Below are 19,985 nucleotides of genomic sequence, written 5' to 3' on the forward strand. Positions count from 1 at the left end.
CATATGAACAGCGTTTAGCTAGTATATACATGATTCAACACCTCCTTATATTATATAAAAGCCAACACTCTGATCCAGGACCCTTACCTGACATATTGACAGAGCTACTCACGAACATATGGAGAGGGTCAGGTACTGATTTGATTAAGGAAATACTAGAATCCCGAAACCAATATTTAAATTTCGTATGCCCAGAACACGTTCCAGTTCCCATTATGGGAAGAAAAATGTATCACATAGATAGACAGAACCCGTTACGCGAAGTGCACCCGATCAGAGGTGCCGACGATAATTTCACACGTGTGTTTGTATACACGCCTATAACTAAACTGGAATTATTAGAAATGAAGAAAGTAGTACCCAGTCATGACAAAGATCCAGCAGGTTTCCACCGTGAGATAAAAGACATGTTACTCATGGGAGAGTATACCTACCCCGATATTATGAAAATATTAAAAGTCCTATTACCCGCAGGTGTTTATGAAAAACTCAAAGAAAAAGAATGGGAGGTAGGAGACCAAAAGATAGATTGGACAGCATTGGAAAACGAAGAAAAGGCCCGAGCTGCAGGAGCAGGGCTTGGGGATAAGACTACAGCACTAGCAGGATTACTAATACAGGTACTGCCACGTTTATTAACTACGAAAAAGGAAGACTGGGGTGCAATCTCAGCCTGTAAACAAAAACCAGATGAAGACACTAGTGATTTCTATTCCCGATTTGAAAAATGTTTTAGTATAAATAGTGGCATAAAAGCCAGTAGTGAGTCATATCCACATCTGTTTGTGACAAAATTAGTTGAAAATTCTCTGCTACAAGTCAAGAATAGAGTATTGAAATTTGAAAGTACCTGGCAAGGTAATACCCCATCACAGATGCTACAGATGTTACAATATCATCACAATAGAATTCGAGAAGAACAAGAAAACGAACAAAGACGTATGAAAGATACGAAAATGAAAATGCTTGTTGCACAGTCAGTTCCAGCTGATAGTCATCAAAAGGGTGATTCCACAGGTCCTGCAAAAGGGACATGCAACTATTGTAAACAACCAGGTCATTATATACACGATTGTCCAGTCCTGAAACATAATATAGCCACAGGTAGAACACATGAGAGACCACGTCCACCTAGACAGGATCAGAATCAACAACAGACGCCTCAGCAGGCACAACCTAGGTTAGCTCCGCAACAATTAGCTCCGCAACGAGCAGCTCCACAACAGATCGTAGTACCACCACAAACGCAGCCTACTGCTGCAACTCAAGCAACAACACAACAAATGTATCAGTATGCACAAACAGATTATCCCGATTATCAGCGATACTCATGAGATAGCCTAGAGAGGGAAGTTGGCTTACCCCTTATAGAGGTTCCTGTAGACCAAGAGAGACCTTATGTACATAGTGAACTATTAGGGGAAGACAGAAAGTTTTTACTTGATACAGGGGCAAGCAGAACAACTATAAGACGTAGTGAAGTTCCAGGGGCACCCCTCTCAGGCTCACAGAATATTTCCCTTGGATTCTCAGGAAAACCTATAATTAATGACGTAACACAACCTCTTGCACTCACAGTAGGTCCATTAACACGTACAACAGATTTGTTGCTTACTAAATCATGTCCGGAAAACTTGTTAGGCATAAAAACATTGAAAGCTCTAGGAGCCATAATATGTTGTTCTCCGGAAGGAGTACGACTATTTTTACGTGACTTTAAAGGTCACTACGTATCCAGAGACATGGATCACCGACTGCAGAATTTACCTACACATTTATGGGCACAAGGCCCCACTGATGTTGGTTGCATGAACATTACACCATATCGAGTCACACTGAAAACAGGAATAGTACTACCACGAATGCGACAATATAAGTTACCACCAGATGCTGTAGTGGCTTTACTGCAAATCATTGACGAGCTCATTGCACAAGGAGTGGTTGTCGAAACAGACTCCAATGTATGTAATTCTCCGATAATTCCGATTCTTAAAAGAACGGATCCAAAAGCACCACCAGTATATCGATTAGTTATTGACCTGCGCGAATTAAATAAATGCATTGTACCACAATACCCTGTGGTCCCAGATATCTCTTCATTACTCACAGCTATTGACTCAGAAGCAACGTTTTTCACTGTAATTGATCTCAAGAATGCTTTCTTTAGTGTCCCAATTGATCCAGAAAGTCAATATTTATTCGGTTTCAGTTTAAATGGACGAAGTTTTAAATTCACACGCGCACCTCAAGGATTTACAGAAAGCCCCAGCATCTATAGCCAAGCACTGAAACGAGAACTTGACAGTATCCACATGCCAGTTAACACTGCCTTGCTTCAATATGTCGATGATCTGCTGATCACCGCTCGAAGCGAACCTGAATGTGAAACAGCGTCACTGACGGTTTTGAAATTTCTGGCTGACAAGGGGCACAAGGTGTCCCCTTCTAAGCTGCAATTCTGTGTCCAGCGAGTTGTTTACCTTGGGCACTCGCTGTCCAAGGAGGGAAGGCAGCTTACATCCGACCGCATCCAGTTAATCGCTAACATGCCACCACCCAAGACACAAAAGGAGGTACGGGCTTTTATAGGCCTCACTTCATACTGTAGGCAGTGGATCCCTCAATATGCATTTCTAGCAAAACCACTCATCCAGTTGACAACACAGGAGGCAGCCACATCGACTGTCCTCCCTTGGACTCCAGAACATACACACGCCTTTGAAAGCTTAAAGAAAGCTTTATGCCAAGCACCTGTCCTAGCAACACCATGTTACAGTAAACAGTTTACACTCTTTGTTACAGAACGTGAAGGTACTGCTTTGTCAGTACTCACTCAGGAACAAGCAGGATCACACAAACCATGTGCTTATTTCTCTAGTACATTAGATCCAGTAGCTCAGGCACTTCCAGCGTGCCTGAAATCAGTGGCAGCAACAGCTTTAGCAATCAGACAAAGCGATGCCATAGTGTTAGGACACCAACTGACAGTACAAGTACCACACGCAGTAGAGGTTCTCTTGAACCGCACACAAACACAACACTTGACGATAGCAAGACTTACTGGTTACGAATTAACATTGTTTCAGCCACATATAGAAATCAGATGTTGCAATACGTTAAATCCTGCCACACTGTTACCAGTGAGCGGAACAGATCCATTGGCACATGATTGTGTCGAAGTCATTACTATCACGACGAAACCCAGACAAGACTTGACAGACATCCCTTTGACAGATCCAGACTTAACATTGTACGTAGATGGGTCATGTATGAGAACAAGTACAGGAGAGTTAGTGGCCGCTTACGCAGTCACAACAGACACTGAAGTCATTGAAACAAATTGTATTAACACTTTGTCAGCTCAAGCAGCAGAGCTCACCGCTCTGACACAAGCCTGTATTCAAGCCATAAATAAAAAAGTCAACATATACACAGATTCACGTTATGCATTCGGAGTCGTCCATGACTTCGGCGTACTGTGGCGAGAGAGAGGTTATTTAACTTCTCACGGTGCCCACATCCAACACGGACCCCTCATTCAAGCCCTATTAGACGCGATTCATCTACCTACTGCAATATCGATTATGAAATGCAAAGCCCACACAAAAGTTACCGATATCATTTCTCAGGGTAATGACCTAGCTGACAGAACAGCTAAACAGACTGCTCAGAATCAGACTCACACAACTGACATGACAAAGACAATAGTTCCGACACCAACACATTGCATGACAGTTAAGGATCCCGCCCTTGATGTAATTGATATACAGACACACGCTACACCAGAAGAAATAAAGAAATGGACTGAATTAGGAGGGATCCAAACAGATCAAGGATGGATGACGAAGGAAAAATCTATATGGTTTCTTGCCGACTCAATGGTCCAAGTCATCATTAACACTATACATAGTCCAGCGCACCTAGGAGAAAAAGCTATGCTAGACAGCATTCAACACATTTGGTTCAACAAACATTTACGAGCCGCAGCTAAACAAAAAGTTCGCACCTGTATGATATGTTGTCAGTTTAATCCAGGTAAAAGCATCCCCGTAGAACAGGGTGGATTCCAAACTCCCGATCATGCTTTTGAAGTCCTCCAGATGGATTATATCCAGATGGAACGATGTCGAGGATTCAAATATGTTCTCGTAGTTGTCTGTGCTCTTTCCCGTTGGACAGAAGCATACCCGGTTTCAGATTACACTGCCCCGACTACTGCCAAACAGTTAGTTCGAGAATTCTTCCCACGGTACGGTTTACCACGTGTTGTCTATTCAGATAACGGCCAGCCGTTCTCATCCGAACTAATGAAACACGTTTCCCTTCTATTAGGCTATCAATGGAAATTTCACTGTGTCTGACATCCCGAGGCAGCAGGACTCGTAGAACGCCATAATCAAACTCTGAAAATTAGATTGTCCAAAATATGTAGAGAAAAAGGAGTCGATTGGATAGTAGCCTTACCAGTTGCGCTCTTTTACATGAGAATGGTAGCACATTCTCGAACAGGGCTATCCCCGTATGAGGTGATCTTCGGTAGACCACCAAATATGTGGGGGACGCCTATACCTCACAAAATCACTGACGTTGACTGTAATATGCTGACAGATTACCTGGCTTCCTTGATGTCTGCACTACAATCTTGTCGTTCACAGGTATCCGCAGCTTTTCCCGACAATACTGAGGTGAAGCCCCATGACGTAGTTCCTGGTGACCTGGTGCTGGTCAGGAACTTTGACCGGAAGACCCAACTGGATCCTAGGTGGAAGTCACCGAAGTTAGTTCTACTCACCACAAGGACAGCCGTGAAAATCGAAGGAAGAAAAGGGTGGTTGCACTCGAGTCATATCAAGAAATTTTATGGACTACCACCCAGTATAGAGACTCAACCCTGTATTCCCTCACAGACAGACTCAAAGCTCCCCTTGGTTGAGCAATCGAACTCAGAACTATATAAACTAAAATTGAGGTCCAGTAAGTCAGACAATTTGATTGTTTAAGTCCTCTCCAAGGTGAATCGGTTGAATTTGTCTCTGACATGTATCCTCTGGACCGGAATAGAGAAAGAAATAATCAAATGCTGCTCAAGAAGCAAGCGTATTGTAAATCATTTCGTAGTCATTGTACAGTAACATTATTAATTTTGTTTTTTCTAAGTCTTTTGATCATCATTGTCAGCATCCTATTGCACATGTATTACCCTATTCCTAAGCATGCTTACAATATAACTGCAGAACATTCTTTTAGTGAATTACCTCCACATGAATTGTCTTATAGATTTGCGCTGCGCAACAACACATTCATTAGTATGTTACATCATTCCCATCAAACCAGCAATGCCACAAATTGTTGGATATGTGGCCGACTCCCTCCCTATCAGAACTATAAGGGAGTTTTGCCCCTCTTTCCCTATCCGTTTACACACAATGGCTCCTGTGGAGCATGGTTTAGTTTGATTAATACCCTAGATTCAAATTCCGCAGTTTATCAAGACAACTGGGTATGGGGAAACCTGAACCTAGTTTTGCTTAAAGTCTGCTACCCTAACAAGGAGGGACTTCCCAAAAGAACAGGAACTGATCTAGAAAATGAAGTATATGGATTAGGTAATTTTACACTTAACCTCATGATCCTGAACGTTGAATCTGAAGCTACACCAATCTTGCCCGCCGTGTCAGTATTCCCAGTAAAAGGGGAATTATGTATCAGAAAGAATGGTTCCATACACATGGGCCATAGTAAATGCACCACTGTAATAAAATTCAGTGATCAAGGCAAGTCTACATTTAGAGCTTCTCGTCATTCCTACTTTATATGTGGCCAGACCGCATATATATGTCTACCTTTAGATTGGGATGGTACCTGTTACATAGCATTCCTTCTACCACCTGTTTTCCTAGCTCCTCCTGATTATCATAGAAATACCCATTTAGTACACAATAGACAGCAGAGAGATCTCCCAATTGTCGATTACACTGAAACAGCATGGGAGAAATACACAGATTTCAATAAAGGTTTCTTTCCCTATATAGGTACAGTCACTAATAGTAAGCTGATACGTAGATTAACCAGAACCCTTGAAGCAGTAGTGAATGAAACTATTTCCGCCTTAGGCAATTTAACAGAAGAGCAGTCTGCTATGCGGATTGTTGTGCTCCAAAATCGTCTTGTCCTTGACGTCATCCTGGCCGATAGGGGCGGAGCTTGTAGGGTCATCGGATCAAGTTGCTGCATTTTCATCCCAGAAAATTCGCCATCAGTATATAAAGCCATAACTCGCCTTCATAAGATTGTAAGCCAGATACACCAGAGTCCAGGCACCTGGACTTGGTCCGGTTGGTTCTGGGGCGTGTTGTCAGCCTGGGGATGGAGAATACTATCCTTCCTAGGTATTGGCTTCCTCATACTATTCAGTTGCTGCTTATGTCTACAATGTGGGCCAGCGATTTGTGGTCTGTGTGCCACCTCGTGTATCCCACATCCAAGTATTCGTTCGAGATCCCGGAAGAAGAAAGAAGAACAAATGATGCTATATGAACAGATCGATGGATTGATGAAGATCGATATCTCCTAAGGGTCCGAAGGGGACAAGGAGGGAATGAGGAAATATGAATTTTGTGATCAGTTATGTCCCCTATCGTAGACCTCAACGGCTCCATGTGCATGCTATAAGTACATGTATGTTCCCTCCTGCTCCAGTTTTGAAGACGCAAATATATGTGTGTCCACCGTCAACATGTCCTCTTTCAGATCCGCCATGAATGGGTCAGATATTCCATTCCTAAGTATGAAAGGCCACCGACTTTATATGGTTCACTTTCCACATTTTACAGATTCAGGCGAGTAGGCCCGAATTCTGTCATCAAGCCTTTTCTGCCTTCTGCCTCTGAAAGCTCCAGTCTGAGCCTGCATCTGTGACCATGAACTTTGTCTTACTCCCTGCGCGGCTAACAGTGCCTGATCCAGCCTGTCTGCCTGCCAAAAACTGTATTTCACCTTCGAGATTATCTCCTTCGCTCCTCATCCGATGCATTCCTGTCTAGTAGTTTAGGTAAACATTCTTCCAGCTCCCGTGCAAAGGGCCAGGCCTCGCTGCCCTCATGCCAATAATTCATAGCCCCGTTACCATGGAATATTCCTACCCCCTCGCATCTAGTGTAGACACTTAGACGCTTGTACACGCACTAACAGTCAGTATAGTCAGTATAGAATAAGATTCTATCCTAAGAGACCTCTCTTTTTGGATAACACAGTTCTTTAAACATAGGATATTAGATATGATTTGGGATTAGGTTGACATAACCCCAGACTTCTGTCTCCACATGTAGAGCTAAATGTCAAGTCCCCTTCACCCTCTAGTTGCACGTCAATCACACGTCATGCGGCTGCGCGCGCATCTCTGCCAACTATTTCTGCTGACATTGCAGGATTCTTTTATGGATCCACCCACTTATGACATCATGTTTAATGACGTTTCTTAAATTACGCCCTCTATTAGCTACGTATGCACCTTTTATCAGCTGTTACGCCTCTTGCATCTGTTTCCCTGTAATGTATTTTCTATAAAACTGCCTATCTGTCAATAATATATGTTCCTTCCTTCCTGAACTTTCGTGGTGATGGAATAGAAGGCCCACAATTCGAATTGTCTTCCTTTTTATAGGAATAAAGCCTTTTAAAACCTCTAATACCACGGATTCTGCCTCTTATATTTACTGAGTTATTCTCGATAGATTTTACCGCATAAAAAATAGTACCGGTAACGAAATATTTACCACAGCGCTATCGAGTGATACGGCCTCGCCAGATATAGAACAATATCATCGGCGTATAGGGAGATATGCTCTTCCCACTCATCTGTCAGCGCCAAGCCCCAGATCGACCTGTCCCTCCTAATCCAATGAGCCAGCGGCTCCAGAGCTAGGGCAAAGAGGAGAGGGGACAGCCCTGCCTGGTGCCCCTTCTAAGGGGAAAGGCCCTGGACACAGCGCCATTGACCCTCACTCAAGCCGTAGGCTGCTCGTACAGAAGGAGCTCCCAGCTACAAAAGATCGGGCCAAAACCCAATTTCTGGAGCACCATAAACAGGTAGGGCCATTAAATGCTGTCAAACGCCACCGAGGCATCTAACGCCATAAATGTCGTCTGAGTGTTCCCAACATCTTCGGTCATGTAAAGTATCCCATAAAGACGCCACAGGTTGTGGCGGGTGCTCCTACGGGGCATAAACCCTGATTGGTCGATGTGCACCAGATCAGGAATAACAGACACCAACCTGTCCGCTAGAGCCTTGTCCAGAACCTTAGATTACTGCATATTAAATGCTTAGCTTTATATGGTCAACTAGACAGCTTCTAAATTCCGACCAGTCTCTCTTCATTTTCCACAAACCCCGCCCCCCCCCCGACAACCCAAGTGCAGGACAGCTCTCGACATCCTTCTGTTTTATATAGCCTGCCTGTGCTACACCTTGATATCTAAGATATGCTCCAATCAGGCATTGTCAATGGCCCGCCCGTCTATCCCCTCTATCTTGCTGTATCAAATCACCCTCAGCCTTCTGTCATGTTGCATACTCTATAAAACATCTTATATCACAACATACTCTTTAGAACTTCAGTTTTTTCTTGTATCATTCTATATATTTTCTTTTTTTACTACTGTACATTGCTTTTCTGTGTTTATGTGTGTTATGCTTTCCCATTGCCACAATTTTATATGGAGGTTTCCATTATTTTATGTAGTTTTCCAGCTTGTGCCTTTGGTACCTGATTTTAATAAGATTAGGTTTTAAACAATTTGTCATTTATGTCTTTGGGGTATGATATTTAGCAAATATAATCAAGGATTTGGCAGATTCAGAACAGACCATGGACTTCAGTAAATATCCTGTGGCAATGTATTTGGTGTCTATCATGGTGTAAAGGAGCCAGCATTTGCTGCAGGAAATGTGCATCAGAAAGACCGTGTTTGCATATCTATTCAAATGTTTTAACATGCAGTGAATGAGGAAAGAGTGAAATGATAATTCTGTGTATACGCATACCTAAATAAATGGAAATATGTTAAAAGAAATAGTTATATTTGCCTTTTCAGGCTGTAGTACTTAATATTTTTGAAGCGCCATCTGGTAGAATGGACGAAAGCACCTCTGTCCTTGAATTAAATCAATTTAGTTCAGCCTCTAAACGTGTGTCATAGTTTTGACTACATTTCCACTGAGGATTCCAAGCTGTCAGATGCAATTCACACACTAAGAGATATGGCCTGGCTGTATGCAAACATCAAAATAAACCTACCGCAAGTGACAATCCAGTACAGTCATCAGACACAACACAGATAAGGACGACATGAAAGGAAGAAATAATAATTAAAATATCAACACACTTGCAAACATTAGAACAAGACATAGAGAAATGACCGTTGGCAGTTACATCAATTGAAAGAGCATTTTGTGTTCTAGTGGTTTCCTGCAGCAGGGCCATTTATAGATTCTTTATGAACAAACACCTCCAGAACATATTTTTGGGGTGAGATAGTATACATTTTTAGGGCGCTGTCTTTTAGCGGGCCTATTGTTTCCAACACACATCGTTTACTTTGAGTGGGCTTAGGTTCCATCCCTTACTCATGACTGAATCGCTCTTTTTGCCCATCTCTGGTGTCTGATCTTGATTCAATGATTTTCCTCCCTACTCTTGTGTGTATCCCACCCTGGAGCTTGTGGTCTCACTGTGCTCTGATTGGATAAGTTGCATCCTTCACCTGCCGCCTAAGGGCACTCTTTTTTGTGTCTCAGCACTCCATGTAAGTGCGTGTTTTTACTTTGTCTCTCCTCCATTTCTTTTCTTTATCTTTTTTTTTCGTTTTGGGCCCAGTAACTGTAAAGTGATACGATCTCTTCGCACACTTTCAAATCCCCCACTCCGGGTCTCACTCCTGTCTCGCTCCCCGTCCTTTATTATCATTGTTTACAGCTGCTAAGTGCTCTATGACCACTCACTTTTTTGCACTTACTTTTAAACAAAAATGGTTGGCTTGCATGTGTCATTATGAGCATGCAACCATCATTATGCAAGCATGCTCATGCACAATAATGAATGCGAACGCATCAGTTACCATCTTGAAATGGGTTTTCATTTATAGAAAGATTGTCACTCATACTTGTGCATGCATTTTGACACATGTATTTGCACATGAATCGCAAAAAGCTTTGGCAAAGCCAGCTGCCCAACATTTTAGAGCTGTGATCTATTAATCTTGTTAAAGCTTGTTTAACGGCTTTTTACAAAATTGTATTTTAAATTGTTGTCCAATATTAGAAAATGTAATTTAACATAACTAAAAGTAGAGACTGGCACCAAGCTCATTTAAGAATGAGAACCAGTCTCACTATAATGTTCCACACTATTTTTGCAACACTTACTTCCATCATATGGATTTAGAATGAATTTCTGTGTTTGTGTATCTCTGTCTTCTTTCGCTGTTTTGCTTCTACCTCATCGAATATATTTTCACGGGTATGCTTGGTTTTCTTATTTTCAATTATGGTTTTGGTGTGGGCGTGTCTGTTGTAAATATGTGTAGATGACAAGAATTGAATGTACAAAAAATTTAAAGAAAAAGTACATTCTTACCAACTATGGCCTGATTTAATCAATAATTACAGTGATATAGGATTGTCACTTTCAAGTTACACTTGATCCCTGAGGGGGACATTTGTGGAATGAGTAGATGTCTTATTGGGGCACGTTAAAAAAACACCGCTTCGTGTCTGAGGGTGCATTTGAGAAGCATCCGAGTGAGCTGCAAAAGTAATGTGGTAGTCTGGTTGCTCTGTGATTGGAGCAGGAGAAGCTTACTTGAACCTGCCACTGAGGGGAAATAACAAGCAGCAGTATAAAACTACCTCTCACAGAAAAGAATGTCTGGCATTAGGCCCCAACAAATACTGTTGTGCTAAATTGAGTCAGTGAACAGTGAGCGTGCCACAGGCCTAGAAATGAATGTATATTGCAGAAGCATGGTCTCTACACGACAACACTTCTGCATCATTGCCCAGGCCCTCGGTGTTACACAGGCAAAGAAAGACCTCTGTTTACAACACTCCTGTTCCTCAGATCTAACTACTTTGGCATCGAATGACCTTGCTCTGAGTGAGTGAGCTGTTATCAATCTTTGTTTTTAATAAACTGCGAATTGATTGATTTAAAAATGGCATTGCTTCAGAATAACACTCCACCAAATTTAAAAACAAATGAAATGTTTTAATATGTTAGTATAAGAGGGGTCTTGGCCACAATGTGCATGTCGCCTGAATAACATTTGCACATATAGCAGATTTATGGAAAGTTCAGAGAGATGATTTCATTGTGTTATCGTTAAAGAGGGGTTTGCAGTGATATTCTTGCAGGCAGTGTGTCTGTGCAACCAACAGCCTTGATATATCACCAGCTCCTGTCTGGAAACGTTTACGATCTAAGATTTATTGGTCATCTTTCCAGGCCACAACAAATGCAATACAAAATCCAGCAAAACATTGAATAATAAAACGAACAACTGTGACAACTTTGGCTCAAATAAAAACATTCACCCTAAAATACTCTGCATTCTTTCTGAAAATGTAATGCTCCTTTGTTTATTTGTTTGCTGAATCCCTACAAAAAGAAGTCAGAACACATCAACATTGTCTTAAAGAAAACATTTTCAATTACTGTATCTGTTCTTGCATGAGAACGAGCCATCATTTCACTGTATTAACTGAAATGTTGCCTTTCTTTAGTGAACATTTAAATAATAACATATATATATCGTGCAGCATTTAAAGGCTTCCATGCATTCGCTATACATTCTACATGACATGGGACATTTCTTTTTGAATCAGTGAAAGTGCAGTAGCTCACAGAAATAGCATTTGGACCCATTCTCGCCCTCAAGCATTGGGGAACAAGTGAATGCTTTTCTAGTTTTCTCTTAAGAATCACAATCATAGCATCAGAATTGACCAAGAGAAATGAAAATATGAAAATGTGTGAAGCTCCTTAATGAAGACTAGAAATATTATTGTAAAGTTGGATTACTGGCAAACTGTGTGATGGTGGATACCTGTCATAACTATCGGGATGTCTTCAGTCCCATTTAAATTGGTGGTAATTCTGCTCATCTGATCTGATCGCCTATATATGAAATGTTAAACTCCAGTGAATAGGAAACTGAAGAAGAGCTGCGATTCAATGTCCAAGGCTTATACAATACAGTTAGATTATCCTGTAGGACAGATGCTGCCCAACAGAGAAGTTAGGAGATAACACCTTATGGAACAGAATTGACGTTAACACGTTGAGGAACGTTACTAATCTTTTTAGAAATAGATTTGTAATTTAACATGTCTAATAAGATGAACTGAAAACTGTAAATCATGATTGTTAAGTAATAGCAGTGTCTTTAATTTAACATGTCTAATAAGATGAACTGAACACTGTAAATCATGATTGTTAAGTAATAGCAGTGTCTTTAATTTAACATGTCTAATAAGATGAACTGAAAACTGTAAATCATGATTGTTAAGTAATAGCAGTGTCTTTAATTTAACATGTCTAATAAGATGAACTGAACACTGTAAATCATGGTTGTTAAGTAATAGCAGTGTCTTTAATTTAACATGTCTAATAAGATGAACTGAAAACTGTAAATCATGATTGTTAAGTAATAGCAGTGTCTTTAATTTAACATGTCTAATAAGATGAACTGAAAACTGTAAATCATGATTGTTAAGTAATAGCAGTGTCTTTAATTTAACATGTCTAATAAAATGAACTGAAAACTGTAAATCATGATTGTTAAGTAATAGCAGTGTGTTTAATTTAACATGTCTGTGTTGATTACATTTGATGGTTAATACAACTCTACCAATGTATTTATTGTATGTCAGCTGCTTTCTCATTTTGTCTGCTTTTCTTAATTTATGCTCAGCTTTCGGGCCTTACTGAGAAAAAACCCCAAATACTTTCACTTTGTACTCCAGCACGTGTGGAAGTAAAGCAGCCATCAGCCATAAATGCGCACCTACAAAGAGCCATTTCCGATTCCCTAAATGTTTTTCACTGAGAGCATGCTTTCCCCATCATCCCTGACTTCTTCAATGAAGTGTTATTTGCCAAGAAACCTCCATATTTTCTGGGAATAATATTTGACTCAGAATAAATGTGACTCCTTTAGATCAATACTGTCACTAAAACCTTTGTACTTAACCTTTAAGTACTCTGCATTGGTCTCTCACACTCCCACCCAAAATAGGACCGTATCAGCGGGCTTTGCACATTTACAGTACTATGCCTGCCAAATTCATGCTATCTGCCAATATATCTATAATGATGATAACCAGCTAAAAGATAATCTCAGAGTGGCTGTCTCTAGCTGGCATCACTTCGACACTGCCACTCGGTTTAACATGTGATTAAAACTCTTACACTACCAAGAAGTCTGCCCGTTCGAAAGCCCCTTCAATTTGATAAATGTAATTTCTTATATGCCAACATATTCTTATACCCCAAACTCTTCAAAGCATCCTCTCATCTTCTTACACATGAGCTGGCCACTGGTTCAGAGTAGGCGAGCCTCAGCTATGAATCATACCAATGCTCAGCTCAGCACATTCATCTCCCTGTTAGGATGCAAGTTAATCTTTCCTCTCCTTCGCCTCTTCTTAGGGAACTGTCCATTCTCATTGTAGCAGTTGCCCAGGGCTCTACATGAACTGCACCATCATACAATTTGCACCATTATGTGCAATGTATGGCAACGATCTTCATGCGATACACACTCCCTCAGGCCCACAATGCTTTTCATAGTTTTACGCTAATGGATATCACAATATCCTCCCCCCCCATGTATTTTGCCTTACTATTAACCACACAATTTCAAGATGTAGCTCATTTGTAGCAGGAAGTGAGATTGGATTGGATTCTCTCCACCTTGCTATTCACTCTATGTATTAATTACTTGGATCAACACTGTGTGAAACTCTTAAAGGTATACCATGTGTCGGATCATAACTAATTTCTGCCTTATTATAAGCAGATGATGTGGTATCTTATTGAAAAAAACTGCTCTTGTCTTTCAACAACTCATTTCTTTCGTGAATTTTTATGAACAATTTAGATCTCAGTATTGTTTATAAAAAGTCTTATACTGTGATTATATGTCCATTGTGAACGAATAGCGAGGAAATATGTTTTAGAAGGTTGCGAAATCACAAGAGTTGAGGCCTAGCCAAATATATGGGCGTGCTTTTTGATTGTAAGGGGTCATGGACTCCACTAATCGCCACCAAAAGAAGTTTGATGGCCTGGATCATTTCATGCCACATGACTGGGGAACAAGCTAATCAAGGCACTCCTAAAATGTATAATGAAAAATACATCTCAGTAGTGACATTTGGGGTTCTGTGACAAATCAGATCTACAAGATGTAGAAAATAAGTTTTCTGAGGGGACTGTCATCCCTAACCCAAACTACCTCTTCTTTTATCTTGCATGAAGAGCTTAGTTTCAGACACATCTCAGATATGTTAGACTTACGTCATTTAGTGAGATGGATTTCGTTTTGGCTAAATAGGGAAACATGGCTCAACCTGGCAAGGATGAGGGATTGGAGAAATTTTGAGAGGGGAGAAAGAATTCCTTGGTTGAAATACAATGAACTGGCATTTACCGAACAGGGTTGGCCAGAACTATATATTTAACTAATTGTTAAATGTGATTTAGTTGGATAAAAATAAATTTTATATCCATGTATAGGAGAAAGGAGAGATAAAAGAACTGAGCAAGGCACTTGTACATGCACATGCCGCACTGAGAATTACTCCATCTATTGAGCCATATTTGATCTCAGCGACTGACCTGAACCAGTAGTATTTATTAACTAGATTCAGGTTAAATTTGATACATTCTGTTTTGGCTTATCCAAAGGGATGGAATTGTATAGAAAATCTGCCGCCTTGTAATTGTGATTAATTCTCAGTTCAGGACACTGCACACTTTATTATGTTTTGTAGGCAATATATCAATTGTATAAAACATATGTTTTACCCCTGTTGAACGGTATGAACTTTACTCAGGTTAGGCCAGTACTGACTTTTATTGCAAATGCTACCTCATGAATTTGTCTTTTTTAATGTTTCCGCCCGTTTTATCTTTTGAAAGTAAATTAAAACCCATGAAGGACAATTAGATAAATTACAATGTTTGTTGAAACAGTGGTTGATGGATGAATGATGTTGTATTTGCTTTAGATATGTGACCGCCTTTTTACTATATGCATTGCAGTTTATGATATACTGCTATCTGTTGTATTAATAAGGAAGTATTTACTTTAACATGCATATTCGCAATATTTGCTGTTTCATATTTTATTTTGATTTTACATCTTTTATGCTTATTATTAATGGATTCAAGAATTACTTGAGCGGAATAGAAATTTGTAGAATCTGCTTCCAAATAGTCTCCATCTTTTAATTGCATAAATGCCAGCAATGAGCTTCTGAATTTTGGTTTAAGTTCTCACCACTTTCAGATTTTGAGGTCTCCTGCTCTAAAAATAATGTTTTAGCTTTGGGGGATTTAAAGTATAGCATATATCTAAATCTCAAGCCCACATTCAGCTATAACCGCACACCAAAGGCCTTTCGGCCCCATCGTCAACTGGCCGTCCATTCAATTGTGCAGCAAAGTGTGAGGCCATAAATAAGAAAGCACTGGCTACCACAATTGTAGGTGTACATACAAGCAGGATATACTTGAAAAGAAATTAGATGGACATGCTTGTGACTTCTAATCAAGTGGTCTGTGGTCAGTGAAGCTAAAATGAGTAATAGATTTGAAAAACATATGGGACCGACAGGACGACCTCTTGAGCAAAGGAAGCCTAAAACTACATAGAATTTGTGATGCTGCAGCAGGCAGGGAAATGACCAGGTCAGATGCATCTGGTGATCCTTGCTGGACATTAAACCAATAGCTAGATAGAAAAAAAGAAACTCATTTTATTTTGATTGATTTTGATAGTCTGATAGGTGCAAACAATGTCAACGATAGTTACAAAGAGAGCTCAAAGGATCTAAAAAGCACATTACCTGATCCTTCATGATCTTCCCTAAATCTTTGACGTCTTTCATATTCATTGCATTCTTTCCTCCCTTCTCTTTCCCCTTCTTCTTGTTCTTCTTTTTGAACAAACATTTCTTGCAGACGCAAAAGCAGCAGGTAAGAATCAAAACAACCGCTACAATGGCAATGGCTATCAAGGCCCATGGTGGCACTGTAAAACAAGAAGAGGACTTATTATATCAATACCTTGTATTGTTCTTCCTAATTGAAAGAATACTTAGAAGAGCATCGGTACAGAAGCACATTATAGGGCAATAAAAGCTGGACTTGAAAAGTACTAAATGCATTAAACCTAATGAAATATGCAAGCAGTGGTCACTTTTATGCCGATTTTGTCATGAAGGCAACATTTACAACTCTCCACTGGTGCGTGATCTACAGGAACGCCATTATGGTAAATAAAAATATCCCACTTGCGAGTAATATGTGACAAAACATAACAAAGCAATAAAAACATTCCATACTGACCAGATTAATGAAACAGTTTCCCCATTGCATATGGAATAAAGTACTTAATTCTGTACATTACAGGTACCATTGCCAGCCACTGAGGAGTTCTGATTCCATACAGCTACATGAGGCTGCAGGCTTAGTTAGCACCCAATATCTTTCATTATGCAAAGTAAGCGGGTATTTTATCCCATAAAATACCTGAGGAGTAGGTCCTCATGCCATCTCCCCCTGTAACAGTTCACTTGTCCAGCTTGCTCGCAGTCTGCTACCCTCTGCTGCCCTTTTGTGTGCCACCTCTCCTCATTTCTTTCTCTATTTTGCCTTTTCTACCCTAGTTTTGCCATCTTCTGCTCTGTTTTGCCTTTTCTGCTTGTTTTTCTGCCCTCTGTTTTGCATTCTACTGCTAATTTCTGCCCTTTTCCTGCTGTTTCCCTCTTTCTGCCATTTCCTTCCTCCTTCAGAACACAATGCAGAAGAGACGAGGGATAAGACTGTCTCTGACTCCCTCACATAGACTTAATCTCACACAACAGAGACACAATCAAAAAAAGCAGATAAGACAATATTGGACGCTAAAAGTGGGAAAATCAATAGATTTTATAATACTGCCCTCACACACCCGAGAGTGTCATGCTTCATCATTGGGCCGCATCATACACCTAGGTGCAGACCAACACCTTAGGTGGAGCGCAATTTTTTAGAATGGATGATGAAGAAAAGTGGTGAGGGTAGAGTATAAGGAAAAAACAAGCAGAACATACACAAGTGTGTAATTCTGAAAGAAAAGAAACGAATAGTCTCCAAGGGAAAGGGACCAAAAGAAGAGCAGAAAGAAATCTAAAACTGTCTCGGGGTTGACCCTCAAACTTTTATTCTTGTCAACCTCTGGCAGGATTAAAATAAACAAGATGGGGTATCCAGGGCAGGTAACGACCCTACAATCCCCCTGCTAAAACCAACATGTTTCTGCCAGCTTTATATGTGCCCAACCGGGTCACTCTGGCATTCATCAGGGTGTTGGTCCCTTGGGTTTGGTCTATACCCCTTCTTGGGTATTTTTTACCTTATTCAATCGGGGTAATATCCTCGCGTCACTCTTTGTGGAATTTCCAAGAGGATAAACATATCTACAACAGAAGAAGAAAAAGAAGCGGATCATCATTCCCACTCTCCCTCTTCTCCTAGTTGTTCACAATACTCATTGTATTTCCCACGCATCCTTTTAACGTGATCTATAATCTCAAATGCAGCCTCACCTTTTAGCACAACCAGTACCCCAAATTTGTGGGAACCGCAACCACCAGGCACCACTACACCAAAAGTGCGAGTGTCAGATCCTCCTATGTGTGTATATACAAATTATCCATTTAAAAAAACGATCCATTGCTCGTGCTCTTGTCGTCACACTCATACAGAGTGTGACGACAAGAGCACCCTCCCCCGCTGTCCCTGGTTTAGAGCATTACTCTAAACTCTTGTGAGTATTATTAAGTTCCTTTGGATAAGGGTCACATGTACAGGATAGACAGACTAATAATATGTGATTTGACACGCAGAGTATACTGAAAGAGACACGGTGTGAGCAATGGATCGTTTTTTTAAATGGATAATTTGTATATACACACATAGGAGGATCTGACACTCGCACACTTGGCGTAGTGGTGCCTGGTGGTTGCGGTTCCCACAAATTCGGGGTACTGGTTGTGCTAGAAGGTGAGGCTGCATTTGAGATTATAGATCACGTTAAAAGGATGCGTGGGAAATACAAAGAGTATTGTGAACAACTAGGAGAAGAGGGAGAGTGGGAATGATGATCCGCTTCTTTTTCTTCTTGTGTTGTAGATATGTTTATCCTCTTGGAAATTCCACAAAGAGTGACGCGGGGATATTACCCCGATTGAATAAGGTAAAAAATTCCCGAGAAGGGGTATAGACCAAACCCAAGGGACCAACACCCTGATGAATGCCAGAGTGACCCGGTTGGGCACATATAAAGCTGGCAGAAACATGTTGGTTTTAGCAGGGGGATTGTAGGGTCGTTACCTGCCCTGGATACCCCATCTTGTTTATTTTAATCCTGCCAGAGGTTGACAAGAATAAAAGTTTGAGGGTCAACCCCGAGACAGTTTTAGATTTCTTTCTGCTCTTCTTTTGGTCCCTTTCCCTTGGAGACTATTCGTTTATTTTCTTTCAGAATTACACACTTGTGTATGTTCTGCTTGTTTTTTCCTTATACTCTACCCTCACCACTTTTCTTCATCATCCATTCTAAAAAATTGCGCTCCACCTAAGGTGTTGGTCTGCACCTAGGTGTACGATGCGGCCCAATTATGAAGCATGACACTCTCGGGTGTGTGAGGGCAGTATTATAAAATCTATTGATTTTCCCACTTTTAGCGTCCAATATTGTCTTATCTGCTTTTTTTGATTGTGTCTCTGTTGTGTGAGATTATTTCCTTCCTCCTGCCAATTAGCTCTACTCAATGGAGGGCTCAGTGCGACCCCATTGAGCAGGTCCTCGAGCCAGCTACCCTTGCGACAGTTCTCCTGTCTAGCTTGCCCACAGTCTGCTACTCTCTGATGCCTGTCTACCTGCTGCCCTCTGTTTGTCCCTCCTCTGCTCATTTCTTGCTGTGTTTTACCATTTCTGCTACTTTTTCTGCCTTCTGTTTGGCATGCTTCAGCTTGTTTTTCTGCCTCTGTTTGGCATATTTTGGCTAGTTTTACTGCCTCTGTTTCGCCTTTCCTGCTTATTTGTCTGTGTTCTGTTTTGCCTTTTTCTGCTCATTTTACTGCCCTCTGTTTTTCCCTCTTCTGCTCTGTTTTGCCTTTTCTGCTTGCTCATTTTTCTGCCCTCCGTTTTGCCTTTTCTGCTCGTTTCTTACCTCTTCACACCGTTTCCTAAAGACCTGACTTTTCAACTGAGACCGTGCACCCCAGCGGCCAGATACCCCCAGCGGTGACAGTGCTGCACTCTACAAATGCTGATTGATTGATGGATCCCATAAATGTGGATTTTTGCCCATGATACATTACAAAGCTGACATGTGGCCATGTGTTATGTCTCTGTTGGTCATGAATTTTCATCCCACACCACTTTGCATGCTGGGATTTTCAATGCTGAAACAACTGTCCCAAATGCTAGGTTTGCCAAGCTACAGAGACAGGAGTTGCTGAAGGCATCACACATGACGAGGGGCCTCCTGGCAGCTATGTATAATCAGCCTCCTGAAGTAAGGAGCTATGGCCTTCCCAGGTAACACATTTCTTTTTTCAAAGGCGAAGGGTTGTTTACTTCTCTTCATCTGCGCCAAAAATGCACTGCTAATTTTTGCAGGCTTGAATGCACCACATTATTTCATGCTA

The 19,985-nt window shown here is 40.9% G+C and overlaps 1 protein-coding gene across 7 annotated transcripts in view; it reads right to left on the reverse strand.

Moving 5' to 3' along the window:
• LOC146855301 (synaptotagmin-1) overlaps nucleotides 1-19,985 on the reverse strand; it is a 4,118,085-nt gene that overhangs the window by 638,540 nt on the left and 3,459,560 nt on the right. For all 7 annotated transcript variants that reach the window (XM_085652999.1, XM_085652997.1, XM_085653000.1 and 4 more), the window contains one exon: nucleotides 16,133-16,317. In XM_085652999.1, coding sequence (XP_085509125.1) covers nucleotides 16,133-16,317 — 185 coding nt within the window. The remainder of the gene's footprint in view (nucleotides 1-16,132; nucleotides 16,318-19,985) is intronic.

This window comes from Triturus cristatus, chromosome 4_1 (assembly GCF_964204655.1).
Source record: "Triturus cristatus chromosome 4_1, aTriCri1.1, whole genome shotgun sequence".
Taxonomy (NCBI): Eukaryota; Metazoa; Chordata; class Amphibia; order Caudata; family Salamandridae; genus Triturus; species Triturus cristatus.